The sequence below is a fragment of the Artemia sp. Qi Xiang Cuo genome, chromosome 4, assembly GCF_049724085.1.
Source record: "Artemia sp. Qi Xiang Cuo chromosome 4, ASM4972408v1, whole genome shotgun sequence".
Taxonomy (NCBI): Eukaryota; Metazoa; Arthropoda; class Branchiopoda; order Anostraca; family Artemiidae; genus Artemia; species Artemia sp. Qi Xiang Cuo.
In genome coordinates this window covers 23,056,379-23,075,734 of record NC_142797.1, presented here as the reverse complement: position 1 = coordinate 23,075,734, position 19,356 = coordinate 23,056,379, and the positions used below count along the sequence as shown (strand labels likewise).

The 19,356-nt window shown below is 36.2% G+C and overlaps 2 protein-coding genes across 2 annotated transcripts in view; both read left to right on the top strand.

The window, feature by feature from the left end:
* Positions 1 to 19,356, top strand: part of LOC148952893 (uncharacterized) — a 448,257-nt gene that overhangs the window by 34,905 nt on the left and 393,996 nt on the right. The window lies entirely within an intron of this gene.
* On the top strand, positions 14,228 to 18,337 carry LOC148952903 (uncharacterized). Its single transcript, XM_089087307.1, has 2 exons — positions 14,228 to 14,666; positions 14,751 to 18,337. The coding sequence occupies exons 1-2, from the start codon at positions 14,228 to 14,230 to the stop codon at positions 16,067 to 16,069; spliced, it is 1,758 nt and encodes a 585-aa protein (XP_088943433.1). The 3' UTR covers positions 16,070 to 18,337.

Here is a 19,356-nt window from a genome sequence, read left to right as displayed (position 1 = left end):
AAAAACGTCAGAAGAGACAGAATATTTCAGAAATTTTTGGGATTGTCAATTTAACTGATTCTTGAAAGATTCTTTCACCTTGTTCTGCGTACTTTCTTTGAAATAATATAGACAATTTTTCAGGGGGGGGGGGGGCACAGTCTAGCAGGCCGCACACTAAATAATATAACTTTTATCAAAGCTTTAAAAAACTGACAGTTTAACTTAATAAAATTTGATTAGCAATTTAATATTGTACTACTTTTGGAATAGATGGCTCTAAAACATTCCCAAAAATGCTGCCGTGTTAAATTAACTGGGCATGTTGATGTGGATTTCGAACCACATCAAAGGAACTATGTATATCCAGATTGTCAAAAAGGCGCACCTGGAATGACTGGTATTAAGTTGACATTTTCGGGGAATACTGAGGTGGTTGTCGAACTAAATCAAACGCTATTTGCTTTCAGGTTGTTGAACAGTCGTATCAGGAAACTTTCAGTGCCAATACTACTACTACCAAAACGTAACTAGTTGTAACTGGGACTGCGACTACTTGAGGCTGTTTCTTTTATTACTACTTTACTTTGTAAGTGTAAAAAAAATAACATTGTCTACCTTAAGTTCTAATTTACCATATATTTCTTGTTTTTTTTTCATTATCTATAGTTGATTTTTATACAAAACTAATTGTAAAAAATTTTATGCTTGGGCTAATTTGTTGTTACAGTTGGTAGCAAAATCGAAATTAGACAAGAATGCAGTGCCAATTGTATACGCTGTTCAGAACTTTCTCGAATTAAACACTGTTCAACTTTCAATCATGAAATTTTAGGTTGCTCAATGAGTCAAGAGTTAATGCATAATTTTTTTTTAAACTAGAAGACGGAAGCTTGAAACAGTAGTTTTCTGTCTGTAACATGAATCTGATAAAATAATAGAAAAGGTAGTTTCAGTAGAGAAAAGTTCGGAACAAATTTGTAGTGGTGCAACTTTTCTAGCTGATTTTGTGTCATTTTAATTTTTATTTCCGAAATACAAGTGTGAAATCAAAGGTCAGAAAACCCCATGTTATTATTAATCTTTGATTTTTCTCATTGACAGATAGAACAAGAATGTGTGTCGAACAATAGAGAAAAAGTCAATTTTGAAAAAAGTAACGATTCCGATCTCGGATTCAATTCGTTACGAAGGGACGTGTTTACTAGAAACGGTAAGGAAAGACAAGAATGACGCTATTAACATACTGTACAAAGTCAATTTACAGACTGTGTTTTAAGCAAGGCTGCGTAACTTTTACTAAGAATCATCTCTTTAATTTCCAGATTTCAATGTTGATTCTCTATCAGAAAAGAGTGAAGAGAAAGTAAAAAAAGATTATCTATCAACAGTTGAATCAACGCCAGATGTTCAAGAAAAACCAAATCTTAGAATAAGGAAGGAAAAGACCATTTACGTTATATCTTCCGATTCTGAGATAGATGATATCAGTGATGAAGGTATGTCATTTAATTAAACATATCTGTGTTTTCATAGGGGTTCAAAGAAGGGTGAATGTTGTTTAAATAAGAATGTCTTGGCTAACAACGAAATGAAATTCCCACTCTCCCTCTTTGAGACTGTTTGTGAGTGGTTGCCTGATTCTTTTGACCCTATCCCTCTTTCTGAAAAATTAGGGGGGGCTGTTGACAATCAAGAGTCTTTTATGATTGTTGCGATCGAATTTGTTTTTCTTTTACTGAACTTGACCGAAAGAGCCACACGCAGTTCTATTATGCTTCAAGGCACCATATTTTTCCCAATTCAGTTTGTGCGGAAAGAGATGCTTTATTTGGTTGAAAATTGCATGCTTTATTGTTCTTTCTAAGAGTTGAAAATTATTGGAGGCTACTCCTCCCTTCCTATATCCTTTTTAGATTCTCGTTACTGTCAATACCAAAGACAATCGATCCAAATTTCGAAATAACAAATTGGTTCACAATTATTTAAAGGTCAAATAACTATTAGTCAGGGGATGACACGGTCCTCTCAGGCCCTGGTGCAAGGTTTTAAAGTGAGCAAGTTGCCCATTATTTTACAAATACGTTTTAGTACTAAGAAGGGGGCATGTTTGATCCTGGATATCCGAAGGGGGTAAATGTACTAAGATTAATATTTCAGGGAACGTTTAAGGAAATAATAAGCAAAATCAGTAGAAACTATATGCATGCAAATTGTCGAAAGGGCGCATCTGGAAAATCTCCGGAACGGCTAGAGGTATAGAGTTGAAACTTTCAGGGCAATTTGCGGGGGATGTTTCGTTGGAACTGTTTAAATCGTCTGTGTTCGTCAGTCAAAATGTTGATACGAAATTTGATTTGTTGCATCGAAGTCATAATCAGAACGTCCGACAAAAATTTGTACCTTCTTTAGGCAGTTTGCGTCACATCCTAGCTTTGCTCCGCCCTCGAATCATTAGTTAAGGCTAAGTTAACCAAGAAAATGCAAAGAGAAAATCTGACTACCTTTAGGCTTTCAACCCTCGTAATCAAAGCGTACTTCTGCTTAGCTTCAAGCCCGGTATTAAATGAATGAATCACGATCATGGTTGCAGCGGTAGCTGCAACCTAGTAAAGAGCGAACCACAGCCCATAGTAACCAAAAGTTGAAAAACGTGTTTTGAAAAAAAAACTACCTAGTGAAAAGAAATTGTCATCTGACACTGAATCGGGAATGGTGACTATTATTTCGTTTCGTTTTAAAAGTAAAAGTTAATTACAAAAAGAAATGTACCGCGACTTAAAAATAAAGCCTCCAACCCCTCAAAAATGGCATCAGATCAATATTAAAAGCGTACCATTCGAATCAACATAGTCGAAAACCTACTATAGGGGAATTACAGCCCCTCCCCCCATGAACAACAAGGAAAATAACTTTTGCATGGGTAGCACTGATTTGTCTCCCTTTTTTGATCTTTGGGGTTTTTTTTTCAAAAGGCCTAGAGGGCTACCAGAACATCATAGAGATATGCTTAAAGGCTCATTCAAAACTTATATTTCATATCTACGTGCTTTTTATAAATTCTGCCATCTTTTGTGCCATTTCTCGAGAGGTGGCACTACCAGGCTACCAGAACATCGTATATAGATATTTTATAGCTCATATAAAAGATATTGCTCATATCTACGTCCTTCATAAATAATCCCACCAACAGTTAGTTCCAAATGGCACTAAAAACGGCACTTTTGGTGCCGTGTCTCAAGTTGAAAAGCTGGCACCATTGGGCAAGAAGAACTTATAAGAGTTATGTTTTGTGGCTCAAGTACGTTTAAGTGCGATATAGCACTGAAAACAATACTTTTAGTCCCACTTCTTAAGTGGAAAAGCTCTGAAGTACAAAACAGGTACTATTGTAATAGATGTTCCAGAACCATTAACTGGTGGTTTCAACGTCCGCCGCCCGGACACTCCCCTTCCCAGCCCCCTTAGTAAGTTTCATAAATCGTCTGCTCATCAGTAAGTTACTGAAACATTAGCAGGCTACCACACCATCTTAGATAGATTTTTAAGGGTTCAAGTAAAAGCCATTGCTTATATTTACTAGTTTTTTTTTAATTTTACAATCTATTCGATTATACAGATTTCAGTGTTAACTAGTTTCTGGGGAGAATTTGCAATGAACTCTTTGTCATAGTTGAAGTATTAGCTGCAACCCAGTAAAGAGGGAACCACAGCTCATAGTAACTTAAAGTTAAAAAATATTAAAACGGTATATTTTTCTTCTTTTTTTTCCAGACCTAGCGGGTTACAAGAACATCATAGAGAGATGCTAAAGAGCTGATTCAAAAGCTATTTCTCATATATACGTGGTTTTTATAAATTCCGCCTTCTGCAAGTGCTATACCGTAGAAAGGGGTAACTTTGAACAAAATCAATAACAAACATTAAGCGCTCTCTATTGCACGACAGTGGAATTGCTCGTTCGAACTTATTGCTTGATTATTGCTAGATGGCGTCTAAATCAGTTGGTAGTTCTTGAAATCAGCATCGGATAAAATTTTATCTTGTTAATTGCAAGAGAATTTGAATTGTTCAAAATTGTGAAAAAGCTCTAAAGTAAGTTGCCCTCTTTTACTTAGATAAACTAAACTAGGACTTTCATTTTGACATTTTTCTATAGCTGAGGAGCCGAATGGTTAGGTTTTCTGGTGAAATCTCTTCTTAATTCCATAGGTTCAATATGGTGGTGGTGTTCAATGTTTCCCGAAGTATTTTGTTTTTTCAGGGTAACCTTGAACATTTGTTCAAAGTTAGCCTTGTCTTTCTACAATATGGATTTCAACGTTCTGTGCTGGTCAATTGTTAAAATTTACGTTGAATTGGTGTAATAATAATAATAATAATTTATTTTTAACCCACTTTTAAGCAATATAAGTGGCGTAAATTACACTAAAAAGATTACACTAAAAGTGTTCGCTTTGCTGTTCAGACCTTTAGGAAACCATTGCGAATCTGTTGATCCCAGGAAAACGTAAATCAAGTTCAGCTGTTCAACTTGGTTTTAACTACTGATTACGTTTTTGAACCACTTCCTAATTCTTTCAGGCCTACTTTTGTTTCTTCTTTGATGGAAGTCCGTTAGCAATCAATGGGAGTGGTGGGGTAAATCTCATCTACCAAAATTGAAGTTTCTGTATTACCTTGCTCTAATACAGCTTTCATAAACAATTTTTCATAAACAATTTGAAAGGGTCGCCTTTCACAGCTTGCTGTATAAAGACGGCTGAAAATTGTAAATAAAAATTGGTGGGATTTTCCCCGCCTCTTTTGGAAAAACATAGAATTGAAAAATTATTTGAAAAGGTACATACTATTCCTTTGAAAATTTTGTTTTTATTTCCTTCTGGTTTCATCGTTGGTATTTTAGTCTTGGCTTTGTTTGAATTCTTCACATTCTATCGGTTTTACCGAAATATTCGCGAAAATAAAATCTTCATTGACCTTTTTTAAAAATCCCCAGTTGATTTAATTTTTTATCTGTTTTCTACTGTGTCAATTTTTGGAGATGCCAAGAACATACACGAAACCAGCAAATGCAAGAAAGTATGCGAGTAATGATGAAGAAGTGATGGAAAAAGCTCTTTAGGACATGAAGAAAGGAGACCTAACAATGAGAAAGGCTTCAGAGAAATACGGGATTTCTTTGGGTTCTCTTTCTCACCGAATGAATAAAAAGCACAACAAAAAGGTGGGAAGACCGACTGCATTGTCGGAGCTCGAGGAAGAAGCCATCGTCTCTCAATTGCTTACCTGTGCCGAGTGGGGGTTCCCCGTCGATCGCTTCGGGTTGAAACTCAGAGTCAAAGGTTATCTTGAATCAGTTGGAAAAAGAGTAAATTGCTTTAACAATAATGTACATGGACGAGACTTTATCAATTCCTTCCTAGATCGACAACGTTCAAAGCTTCGATTGAGAACCGTAGCCAACTACTCAGAGGAACGTGCTTCTGTTTCGTCTGAAATGTTGAATGAGTACTATGACAATTTAGAAGTGACTATTCAGGATGTGCCTTTTTCGAATATTTACAATTATGATGAGACTAACTTAACCGACAACCCCGGGAAAAAGAAATGCATTTTGAAAAGAGGTGCCAAATACCCCTCCAGAATAATGAATGAAACAAAGGGAGCAATATCCCTAATGATATGTGGAAATGCAGAATGCGAACTGCTTCCACCATTCGTGTGCTATAAAGCTAAGGGCGTGTTTAGCTCATGGCCTACAGCAGGCCCTAAAGGAGCTCGGTATGCTGTATCTAAGTCCGGATGGTTTGAGAGCTAAGTTTTTAAGAGTGGTTTATGTCGCTGGCACTTCTTTACCTGAGTCAGAACAAAAGGCCAAGGCCAGAACAAAATTTGCACTTTACTGAAAAAAATATAAATGTTTTTACTTTTATAACTTTAATAAATAAAAAAATATTAACATTTTGATTACTAAATATCAGTATATGTATATTAAACTGACAATGCACATTCATTTGTATTTTTTCAATAAAGTGCAAATTTTGTTCTGGCCTTGGGAAGGCATAGGGGTTTTGCACCTAACTTATGTTAATTTCTGCTCGTTTTGAGTTTGACTCGGTTATTTATTGTAATTTCTGTTCGTTTTGGGTTTCATTTATTTACCAATGCTGATTTGTGGTAGTTTCATGCTTGGTAGATTATTTGATTTTATTTTTGCTCATTTTTTGTTTAATGGAGTTCTTTACTTTTCTTTGGCCTTCTATTTGTATGCTGGAGAAAAATTTTCAGCAATTTTTAACAACATACACCCTTTTAACAGTCTTGCCACAAATAATACTGCTTAATTTAGTTTCATACCTCCTCTATCTAACTGAAATGGAAAACTTGATACCATTCGCAAAAAATTCTGTTTACTTTCTTTGATAGCATAGATACACTTGCGCTATTTTGATTGGTTAAATTTTAAGAGCAGAAGTAGCCCCGAAAGTTTGAACATAATACCCTTAGTCGTTCTTGGGATACTGCTGAGATGCCTTATTTTGAATTAGCAATATCACAGTGCATTTTGATTTAGTCTTAAGGCAACATTTAGTTTTTAAACATATTGGGAAATTAGGAGGGTGGGCGTGAGAGGGTGGTAGTGGAAGGGGGATTAGTTGCCCTCCAATCACTTTTGACTATTAAAAAGGGCATCAGCCCTTTCTATTTTCAGTCGAATGAGCCCCTTTCGAAGTTCCCACGACAACTTTTTCGATACGAAGTACCCTGGTCTAAACAACAACAAAAAATGTCACTAATCACTTCCGACTATTTAAGGAGGGTGGGCGTGAGAGGGTGGGAGTGGAAGGGGGACTAGTTGCCCTCCAATCACTTTCGACTATTAACATACACCCTTTTAAAAATCTGGACACAAATAGTACTGTTTAATTTAGTTTCATACCTCCTTTAGTTGACCTGAAATGGAAAACTTGATACCATTCGCAAAAAAATCTGTTTGCTTTCTTTGATAGCATGGATACACTTGCGCTATTTTGATTGGTTAAATTTTAAGAGCAGAAGTAGCCCCGAAAGTTTGAACATAATACCCTTAGTCGTTCTTGGGATACTGCTGAGATGCCTTATTTGGAATTAGCAATATCACAGTGCATTTTGATTTAGTCTTAAGGCAACATTTAGTTTTTAAACATAATGGGCAAATTGGTGGGTGGGCGTGTGAGGGTGGGAGTGGAAGGGGTACTAGTTGCCCTCCAATCACTTTTGATTATTAAAAAGGGCATCAGCCCTTTCTATTTCCAGTCGAATGAGCCCCTTTCGAAGTTCCCACGACAACTCTTTCGATACTAAGTACCCTGGTCTAAACAACAACAAAAAATATCACTAATCAATTTCGACTATTAAAAAGGGTACTAGCCCTTTAAATTTCAAATCGAATGAGCCCTTTTTCAAATTTCTACGACAAAATTTCAATGAAAACCTTATATGCCCCCAGGGCATAACTTATAACCCTTGCCCAGAGGGTTGTTGGGAGTGTCCTCCTCAAAAACATATTTTTATCCGGAAATCAACTACGCTGAACAAACTGGCTATCTCAAAATTTTGATTGGATGTGTTTGGGGGTATGATGGGCGTGGGGGGGTTTAGTTGCCCTCCAATCACTTTCGACTATTAAAAAGGGCACTAGCCCTTTGAATCTCAAATCGAATGAGCTTTTTTTGAATTTTCTACGACAACGCCTTCTATATAAACCTTAGGCCTATATGCCCCCAGGGCTTGACTTAAAACCCTTACCCTGAGGGCTTTGGGGGAGTATCCTCCTCAAAAACATATTCTCTATCTGGAAATCAACTACGCTGAACAAAATGGCTATCTCAAAATTTTCGTTGGATGTGTTTGGGGGAATGATGGAAGTGGGGGGGGTCTAGCTGCCCTCCAATCACTTTCGACTATTAAAAAGGGCACTAGGCCTTTGAATTTCCAATCGAATGAGCCTTTTTTGAAGTTTCTAAGACAACGCCTTCTATATAAACCTCATATGCACCCAGGGCATAACTCAAATTCCTTGCCCTGAGGGGTGTGGGGGAGTGTCCTCCTCAAAAATATATTTTCTATCTGGAAATCAACTATTCTGAACAGAATGGCTATCTCAAAAGTTTGATTGAATGTGCTGGGGGGAAAGATGGGCGTGGGGGGGGGGGGCTATTTGACTACCATTTTCTTTTGACTATTATAAAGGTCCCAAGTCCTTTGAATTTACAAACAATATTAGGCTGTTTTTAAGTTACTACGACAACGCCTTCTATAAAAACCTCATATGCCCCCAGGGCATAACTTAAAACCCTTGCCTTGAGGGATGGGGGGGAGTATCCTCCTCAAAAAAAATATTTTCTATCTCGAAATCAACTACGCTGAACAAAATGGCTATCTCAAAATTTCGATTGGATGTGTTTGGGGGAATGATAGGCCGGGGGGGGGGCTAGTTGCCCTCCAATCACTTTCGACTATTAAAAAGGGCACTAGTCCTTTGAATTTCCAATCGAATGAGCCTGTTTTGAAGTGTCTACGATAACGCCTTCTATAAGAACCTAATATGCCCCCAGGGCATAACTTAAAACCCTTGCTCTGAGGGTTGTTGGGGAGTGTCTTCCTCAAAAACATATTTCTATCTTGAAATCAACTACGCTGAACAAAATGGCTATCTCAGTATTTTGATTGGATGTTTTTGGGGAAATGATGGGAGTGTGGGGGGGCCTAGTTGCCCTCCAATCACTTTCGACTATTAAAAAGGGCACTAGCCCTTTGAATTTCCAATCGAATGAGCCTGTTTTAAATTTTCTACGACAACGCTTTCTATAAAAACCTTATGTGCCACCAGGGCATAAATTACAACCCCTGCCTTGAGGGCTGTGGGGGAGTGTCCTCCTCAAAAACATATTTTCTATCTGGAAATTAACTAGCCTACGCTAAACAAAATGGCCATCTCAAAATTTTGATTGGATGTATTTGGGGGAATTATGGCTGTGGGGGGGGCGGCTAGGTGCCACACAATCACTGTATACTATTAAAAAGGGCACTAGCCCTTTGAATTTACAATCTATTGAGCCTGTTTTGAAGTTTTTACGACAACGCCTTCTATAAAAACCTTATATGCCCCCAGGGTAAAACTTAAAACCCTTGCCCTGAGGGTTTTGGGGGAGTGTCCTCCTCAAAAACATATTTTCTATCTGGGAATCAACTACGCTAAACAAAATGGCTATCTAAAAATTTTGATTGGATGTGTTTGGGGAAATTATGGGCGTGGGGGGGGGCTAGTTGCCCTACATTCACTTTCGACTATTAAAAAGGGCACTAGGCCTTTGAATTTCCAATCGAATGAGCCTGTTTTGAAGTTTCTTCGACAACGCCTTCTATAAAAACCTTATATGCCCCCAGGGCATAACTTAAAACCCTTGCCCTGAGGGTTTGGGGGGGGAGTGTATTCCTCAAAAACATATTTTATATCTGGAAATCAACTACGCTGAACAAAATGGCTACCTCAAAATGTTGATTGGATGTGTTTGGGGGAAGGATGGGCGTGGGGGGGGGGGGGGCTAGTTGCCCTCCAATCACTTTCGACTATTAAAAAGAGCTCTAACCACTCCAATTTCCAATCGAATGAGCCCTTTTCGAAGTTTCTACGACAACTTCGATACGAAGTGCCCGGGTATGGAGAAAAAAAACACACATAGTGGCCACATCGTTCTTTACTTAAGCAGTGCTAGCGCGCTGCCCATGATTATTCGAGTGATTAAGACGGTTTTTGAACATCAGGGTCGGGGGCCTGCCTAGGATTTTTTTCGGGAGGGGAACGGGAGGGTTACCAAAAAAAATTTGTTGGGGTGAGGGCTTAGAGTAAGATTAGGGAAAAGTCGTCTAAGCGGCCCTAAGGGGGGGGGGGGTGGGAGAGACGTATGCAATAATGAACTACTTGGACAAGTCTTGCTACATTCTTGTTGCAGTATTATGCAGCTTTCGCTTGTTGCGATCCATTTTTAGCAGTTTCTCTGTTGTTTTTCGTATATTCTTGCCCAATAGTAGGTTTTCCATTTCATCAATGCTCATACTGCTTTTTGTATTTTAATCCTCAGATCAAAGAGATAGCATTTTTTCCAAAATGTTAGAATTCTCAACATCACAGAGAATCAAAAGAAAGCGTATAAAACGCCAAAATCCCTTAGATTCTGCCGGGCAATCGCGACAGTAGGAGGGACAGGGATCCCACAAGATCACCTATCTACCAACTATTAACTTTTTCATTACTTTGAAACTGAATTATCTCGTCTATTATCTGTATTTTCTTAGGACTTAAGTTCGCATCCTATACCTTTGAAGGCATAGGAATCCAGCTACAGAATTAAAATATAGGGTAACCAATTCAAATTCAAGCCACTCCAAGCCTTTTATTTTGGTCAGGACATTATTGTCATCCTATCCCCTCCCCCCACTTAAACAGAGAAAGAACGAGTAAAAGCCCTGAACCGTGGCAGGCCCCGCAACTTAATGGGAGGGGGGGGCCTCAGTAGACCTATAACATAGTCATGAGCGCAATAATTGTATTTATAATGAAACAATAAAAAAATATTTATTTATAGACAAATAACAAATGAGGTGAAACAAAATTACTGTAAACGCTATGACTCATAAGCTTAGCATGCGTGAGTCGATGACGCAAAGAGACAATAAATTATACAACGCCATTAAAAGTAAAGAAGAACAGGAGAGAGAATATAGAAAAGAGACCTAAAAAGAGTTGGAAAGGAAAAAAGATGTGAATTCAGGAGTTTCGTTGAGGAGGGGGGGGGATCTCATCATCTTTTTCCTTTTCTCCTTTTCCTTTAGAGAATTCGACGAAAATAAACTTAATAAAAAGGCTTGAAGCAATAGAAATATCCATTTCAGGCGAGAAGAGGGTTTAAAAATAGTATTTTCTAGCGGGGGATTGCCCCTTCCTTATCCACACCTCTACCTAAAGGTCAAAGAAACTTCGGACTGTGCTCCTAAGATCAGAAATTGAGTGTTCCAGACCCTTTTTAAGTCCAAAGGGATTGGATACGAACCAGCTGCGTGGGGGTGATATTTTCCAGGGGGATAGGGGGGATTTTCTCTGTTTTTTAATCTAGGGGGTATTTTCCGTGAGGGGTTATTTTCCTTGGGTTTTATTTTGCGGGGGGGGGGGGGGGTAAACGCCAGCCGTCGAAAACGGACAAGGAAAGATAAAAAAAGACCGCTAATATCTTTAGATGCGTCAAACGAGGCATGCTTAATGCTGATAAAAACCAGAAATGAACAGAAACGTCTAACCATAAGAAAAAAGTAATTGCAACCAGTCAAGTGAAGAAGAGAAGGGGGAAGTCAGTAAAAGTAAAAGTAATTGAAATCTAACCTGCGTTAGGCTGGACTCGTATTACGTCGATGGGGTTGGAGCAGCTTAAATATGTTTGGCTCTCTTTTTTTGTGTGGGTGGGGGAGGAGGAGGGGTCAATTGTTTTTGGTTTTCTTATTTTTTTTTAATATCGTTTCTAGTTTTCTTATCTCTTCTTGCACTGTTCTTGTTGATCCATTCTTCCGGTTTCGTATTGCTTTTGTATTTATTCTTTTATTGTACTAATATAAATGAATAAGTAAATCTTAAAATAAGTTCAGCTAAAATTGAATATGCAAATCAAGCTTAAAATGAACAAAAATATTAAATAATTATTGCAATATTGAACATAAAAATGAAATTACAGTTAAATTTTGAAATGATGCGCTTTTCAGCAGCTGATATCCTATATCAAATATTTAGTTTAATCTTATTTCTTCCCAAAACCGTTCACGGCAGATTTAGTTTCAGTATAAACAAGAATTTAGCTAATGCCTCCTTCCCTAACTGTATAAATCTAAAGCCTACTGTGTCATTGGCGCTTCATTGAAAGCGAATCATATTACGAATATTCACTTTTCTAATTATTACAGCATTGAAATGAAAATAAAAGTTACACTTCTCAAATTTTACATATTAAATTTTATTTATTAAAAAAAAAGAATTTACTTTTTCAATTTTATTTATTTAAATAGAATTAAACCTTTAGCCTCCTTTAGTATATTAAACGCTAAATGCCTATTAAATGCGTTCATATCTTGTGTCAATTAAATGTTCTCTATCTCCTTGTACTATAAAACATTGCATTCAGATGTCTACTTGTGCAAAAATTTTAGCCTATTTTGCCACTGCAGATGTGGGCGGTTCTAAGAGATAACAAGTTGAACATTTTCGATGAAATCAGATTCCATCTCGGGTGTTTAGCCTGTTGGGAAAATGCGTTTTGACTATAGCTTATCATAACATTTAAAGCTACAATTTTCATATTTTTTAAATCATTGAAGCTATTTTTGACTCAGGAAAAGTAATGGTCCTAGAACCAGTGCAAGACGGGGAATAACACATTTTCTCAAGTCAACACGAAGTGCTTAAGCAGGCTTGGAGCCGGGCGGCAATAAGTCGCTGGGGCCTTCAGGTGAATATAGGCTTTGTGCAATCCTTGGCTCATCTTGGCCACAACACGATCCCCCATACTTGGTAATTCTCTTTTATCAATAAGAGTTGCAATCCTGCAACTCTTATTGATCTCAGACAATCTCAAGCCTATAACCTCCGACTCATTATATATTCAAGGCTTCAAATATTATGCTACTGCTAGTGTAACTTAGCTAAAAAGAGACTTTTGAGCCCAAGAAAGCCCACTAAAAAAAAAACTAAACTCAAAAGAATTATCCTTTCATCAGTTCGTCAAATTCAAAACATTGTTGTTTTTTTATTATGAACTTGCCTATCGCTAACCTTTTAACTATTGACACATTCAAGAGCCTCTACTAATTTTTTCTGAATTTTAAGAAATACTATTTGGGTAATATGGCAGCTTCGGGAGTTTTCTCTGGTGTTGTTGGAATTTGCTAATAGGCCCTTTGTCTGTGAGACAGTCAGCTGACGCTGAGACTCTCAAAATTATTTTAATATATCGAATGGCCTTGATTCAACTTTCAGGGAATGTTGAAAACATTGTGTGCATCCAGGTGGTCACAAGGTCGTATTTGCAAAACTTCCAGGTAATGTTGAGGGGAATGGTGAACTAAACCAAAAGAAACTGTGCGCCCAAATTGAATGACTAAGCTTATTAACTTTAAACTTTTAAGGGATTTTAGGGGATATTGAAGTCAATCCTAAGACACTATTTTAATACGGTTTGGATGCACGGCTAGTCAAAAAGATATATCTATAATTTCTTAGAATAATCAAAAGGTATCAAGTTAAAACTTTCAATATAGTTTGAGCTGTGTCAAAAATAATATATATGAGGAATATTGAGAAGAGTGCTAAACTAAATCATAAGACACAATGTGTCAAAAGACACTCAAGTGAATATCTCTTGGACATCAAGTTTGCCCTTCACAGCGTTGCTGTAAATGGTCATCCTCATAGGCACAGAATAATGATGATAATTCCGTATTGGTACAGAATTTTTGACCTCCAAAGTAATGTTACCATCATTGCTGCCTGCAGAGAATTAGTTTTGGTAATGAGGGACTTGGCCTTTCTATACAAGTAACCACAAATGTTCCTGTCAATTTTGAATCGTGTTAGTAAAACAATTGACTGAAAGCTTATTGGACTATAATCTTTCCAGAGATTATTTGTCCCTCTCCAATTTTTAGAAGATGAGATGTCATCTATGGGCTCAAAGGAACGATTATTTTAATCTATGATCAAAAGGTGGCATCTTACCATCCACGATAGCTCCTTTTGTGGTCCCACAAAAGAACTCAAATAAACAAGTAAAATCAAATTCATCATCGAACCTCGGCCAATTCTGATCCAAGAACAGATAACTCCACGAAGCTTGAGGTTCGTAATTTATTCTTAGATCTTATTTGACGACATATTAAGAGCAAACAATGCTTCTTTGAAAACAGAACATGAAAAATCTTGCCCTGAGATTAGAAATGGAATTGAGCGAAATGACTAAAAACAAATTTTTGAGCAAAAGAACTAGTATTTCATTATTTGCATTTTATCATGTGTTTATTAGATTAATCGTCAAACTTCTATTCCCGAAGCTGAATGTTTGTTGATACCGACTTTAAGTAGACGACTATTTTCAGTGAAGTTGACTTAGAGCACCCATATTACTTCTCATAATATTCATGTCTTTTGTTTCTTCTTTTTTTAGAAATGGATACATACAGCGAAGAACCTTATGAAGTGACGTCCTCTGACGAATCTGATCCCGGAAAAATGCCCCCAGAGAGCTGCATTGAAAATGTAAAGGCGAAAAATCACGCCAGTAGTAAAGAACCATCACAGCCTGAGGAAGTTGTTTTGGAATCCTTTGGTTCACGGTGGAAAGAAATGTCACTTAGGCTTAGAAAAAAGCTGAGAATCGAGTCTTCAGAAAACACCCACATTTGCAAAATTTGTAGTGAATCCTTTTCCCTTCGCATTTTAATTTCAAATCATATGAAAGGTCATGATGAAATAGAAATTCAGCAATGTCAGTTTTACCGTTCAAAATTCAAGAAAACGCCTAATCTCGATTGTCGTTTCGAAACTCAAAATGGGACAAGAGATAGATCTTATGAGTGCACTATCTGCGAAAGGACATATACCATTCGTAAGTCATTTTTAAATCATATACGACGGCACAGTCAGGTTTTGCGTGCGACGGCGCTCAATGGTAAATCTTAAAGTGATTCAGTGTCTACAAATCATAGAGGTTTGACCTATGATAATTTAAATAAATGTGCTACATGTGAGAAAACTTACAAATACTGCACAGGTCTTTCATGGCACTTGAAATTAAACCCAGAACATAAAGATACTGAACCTACAAGTAATTCAGAACCAGTAACTAATAACATCGTTAGAGAAAGTAATTTTAATGAGTGTGGCATTTGTAAAAAGACCTACGTCAACCGTGCATCCCTCTCACGCCATCTGGCAAGGCATGGTCGGAGTAGAAAATACTTGTGTCACATATGTGGCTTAGGTTTTCTTAGAGATATTGACCTTAAAATGCATATACAAAGACATACTGGTGATAAAAATTTCACGTGCGACAAATGTGGAAAGAATTTTTATAGCATTTCTCTTTTGAATCAGCATTTAAAAAAGCATGCTACAGAAGAGATTGGACAGACACCAGAAAAATTGTTTGAGTGTGACATCTGCAACACAAAATTGTTAACAAAGCAGATTTACTCACGACACATGAAAAGACACACTGAGGAGAAAACACACGAGTGTGGTATTTGTCAAAGAAAGTTTTCAGCAAAGTCCAGGTTAACTGAGCATATGAGGACTCACACAGGAGAAAAACCATATGAATGCAAGATATGCAACAATACCTTTGCACAAAGGTCGGGTTTTTATTCCCATATGAAATCTCACAGTGACAAAAGACCTTATAGCTGTGAACTTTGCACCAAAACATTTAAGAAAAAAAAATCGATGAATGATCATGTAAATAGTCACACTGGTAACAGACCTCATAAATGCAAGCAGTGTGACATGCGTTTTGGTTCAAGAAAGAATCTTAAAAACCATATGAGGAAAGTCCATATGAGGAATCCAAAAGAAAAGAAATTCAGAGAAAAAAAGTACAGCTGTAACATATGCAACGAAAAATTCGCTGTATCTGCTTATCGTGATCAACATGTGGCTTTACATACAAATCCTAACCCTTTCAGCTGCGAGTTCTGCAGCAAGAGTTTCAACTATAAGAAAAACATGATAGCCCATGTGCAGCGTGTGCATCCCAGTTGCAATCCATTTAAATGTAAGCTGTGCAGTAAGACTTATGATACCAGTAGGAAAATTGATGTACACATAAACTCTCGTGCTTGTGTAAAAAGTGACAAATCTCATAAAAAGTTGAAAAATCAAGGCAAATCCATCGATGTAGACGGCAATACAAATGTTGAGAATCTATTTATATGTAATGTTTGCGACGAGGAGTTTGAATCAGTTGAGAAAATTCAAGACCATTATAAATCTTCCCACGAGTCTTCTAAGTAGGAATCGATCTTAATATTAGTTTGAATACAATTAGTGAAAAAAGACCTTCTTTTGTTGTTTATATTTGGCCAAAAAGTGATAACCCGTTTTCACATCAAATAAACTGAAACTGGTAAAAAAGGATGAACAATGATTACTCCTTAAGTGACAAGTTACAGAATAGTATATTGTTTGAAGGTAAATATAGTACGTCTATTTTTGGCGTATTTTGGGATCTATATCCTCCTGTTGTTCTAGAACATGAAATGTAAGGAATTGGATGATTATGTCTTATGTCTATGTTTTATGTCTATGTCTATGTCTATGTCGATTTATGTCTATGCCATTGTTTGATTGTTTGGCCCACTGTTTCACAATTTTTAAATTTACTTTGCTGCATTTATTCATTTCCATTTGTTTTGTCATGATTTATTGATCTCTGATTTCAACATTCGCTGTGTCTGCTTATTTCGACGAACATGTTGCTTTACACCAAAATCCTAACCCTTTCAGTCGCGAGTTCCGCGGCAAGAGTTGCAACTATAATGAAAATTTGGTAGTCATGTGCAGTTTGTGCATTCCAGCCACAATCTGTTTAAATATAAGTTTTGTGGTAAGATATATGATTGTATTAGAAAAAAATATCTTCATGTTAACTCTCGTGCTTGTGAAAAAAAGATAAATCTCGTAAAACTCGAAAAATCCGGACAATTCGATTGAGAGTGATGGGAACATGAAAGTTGATGAAAAGGTAAAACTACTTACTTTCAATGTTAGTGACGAGAAATTTTTAACCGTTGAGGAAATTCAATGTCATTTGAATTTTTCTTTTATGATTTTTAAGTAAGAATTGCCAGTAGCATAAATTCGAAAAAAAAGGAAACACTAAAATGTTTTTTTACCTTTAATTCGCCTAAAAATTTGTAACTGTTATAATAATGAAATTAAAAATGATAAAAAAGTACCTGTAAGTGAAAGCTGAAGAAAAAGAAAAAGCCTTTGGCTTTTTCCCTCTAGCAAAAACCCTAAGGCTTTTTACTTTGTTTTATATTCTTTTCATTTACGGTTCAAAATCTACTATTTTGTTTCTTATACTTTTCTCACGCGTTGTCTTGCTTATAGATTGTATGCATAAATAATTTCAAAATGAATGGTTGTTTACTGCATTTTCAGTTGTTTTTTTCTGATTCACGATTAAAATGGTGTGTCGTAATTAAACTTTTTCGATAAAATTTGAATATTTAGTCTAAATTTTAGATAGACTGTAGTTTTGTTGAGTAAGTCCTTAAAAATTCGGAATTTCGGTTGGAAAAATCCTCAAAAATGGGGGCAATTATTAAAATGAACAGAAATTCAGACTTTTTCACCGAAACTCTGTTTATATGTAATGAGGTATTTTTGTCAGTTGTTGACATTCAAGAGTATTTTAACCTTTCTCATAAGCTTCCTAGGTAGAAATTACTTATGGTAAAAAAGGGTAATTCGACTGAAAACTTTGTAACTCTTCTCCATAAAAGCAAGCATGCCTTTAGACTTTTTTTTTCTTTTTTGCTGTCCAGCCACATCTATATATTTTTGAACGTTTCGAAATGTAACACAAACTTCTTATATAACGCTATCCCAGTAGTCGGTAAAGTGTGGCTTCAGAGACGCATGACTCTTTGGCTCGTTTAGTGCAACTATGACACAACTATCAACAGAAGGTCCAATGATATTTTCATTAAAAAAAAACTTTGTTAAAAAAAATTACATGTTTTTTTTTAAATAGAGAGTGAGTACGCTGATCTTCTGCTTCATAAAAAGGTTTGTTGGTTATCGAGAAGGAACGTTTTAAAACGTTTTGCGTCCCTTTTCCGGAAATCAAAGGATTTCTCCTAGAGAAGGCTATTCACTATTCACAACTGAAGGCGATCAGTGGATTCAAAACTTCTTATTTCACGGTAGACGTTTCGTCTCATCTACATCTACTTAATCATAAACTACAAGAGTAAGGAAACTTAATTGTTTTGATATTAGAAGAAGTAACAAGAATCGGAAAAAACTATTTGTTTTGCTCAGTATTTTGAAAGGAAAACATTGTTTCACTTTCCGAGCGTGCTCGGAAAATAATTCTTTTATTGATAAGTACCTTTTTAAAACAATAATTTTAAATATGAGGGAAGCATTTCTCAGCAGGTTTCAGGAATTTAAAAACAGCTGAGCAACTTAAGCATTTGTCAAAAACCCTCTTAATAATACGATAATCAAATAGTTGAAATGTTCTCCTTCTGAAATTGACATCGGTAGCTTTGAAATACAATTGCTGGATTTTTAAAAAAAACTTGCTTCACAAACACAATTGGTTGGCTTTGAATGACCTGAAAAAAGAATATTTCAACGCTTGGTGTGTTATTCTTGACTTAAGTTCAACTGAAAATGCTTGCGTTTGATTTTCTTCCCTTTTCCGGTTCTATATATATATATATGCGAACAACCCTTTTCAAGCATGAACATTATCAACAGTAGACTGAGAAGTCGTCTTATTGATGAGAACTTTGAACCATGGGTAAAATTAAAGACAGTAATATAAAAACCTGACTAACTCAAAGTTTCCAAAAAGATGGAAGCACATTATTTGCATTAAAAATGAAATTTAGCCTTAGTTAGTGTACTATTTATTTAGTGTAATTAAGATTAACTAAACAAGCGGAGCTGGGTCCCCTTTTTTTCTTCTTTTTTTTCTATAGCGATCGAAAGTTTAAAGCCCTGTTTTCAAAAAATACAACCGCCATTTTTGCCTGATTCAGAACAGTAAATATTATTTAAAACCATCCTTAATAATGAAAGTTTATCGCGAAAATAAATTCAAAGGAATTCTGAAAAATAACCTAAAACACAAAAAGGTATAGGATGAAAATGGAAACTGCACCATTGCGATCACCGTAGCCGAAAATCCAATTTAGCTGTATCACTATCGCCAATCTTGAGCAATAAGAAAAATTACTTTTGTATTTGAAACAGTGACGTGTCTTCTTTTTTATTAAGTTTTATTTTAGACATTATGTATTGGTAAATATGTTGCTACGTTCCCATATGGGAACGTTGGACGTTAATGTTGTCCTTGGGACTGATTAAATAAAAAAAAAAAACGGTTTTTTAAACTGAAAGTAAGGAGTGACATTAAAGATTAAAACGAACAAAAATTATTCCGAATAAGAAATAGACTGTCCCCTCCTCAACACCTTGCTCTTTATGCTAAAGTTCGACTCTGTCACAACTCTACTTTTTAAAACAATAAAAGACTAGCCTGAAGAGCGAGGTGTTTAGGA

Coding starts and splice junctions, on each gene's coding strand:
- LOC148952903 (XM_089087307.1), top strand. CDS start 14,228: ATGGATACATACAGCGAAGAACCTTATGAAGTGACGTCCTCTGACGAA. Junction 14,667..14,750: donor CGAAAGGACATATACCATTC/GTAAGTCATTTT, acceptor AAAGTGATTCAG/TGTCTACAAATCATAGAGGT.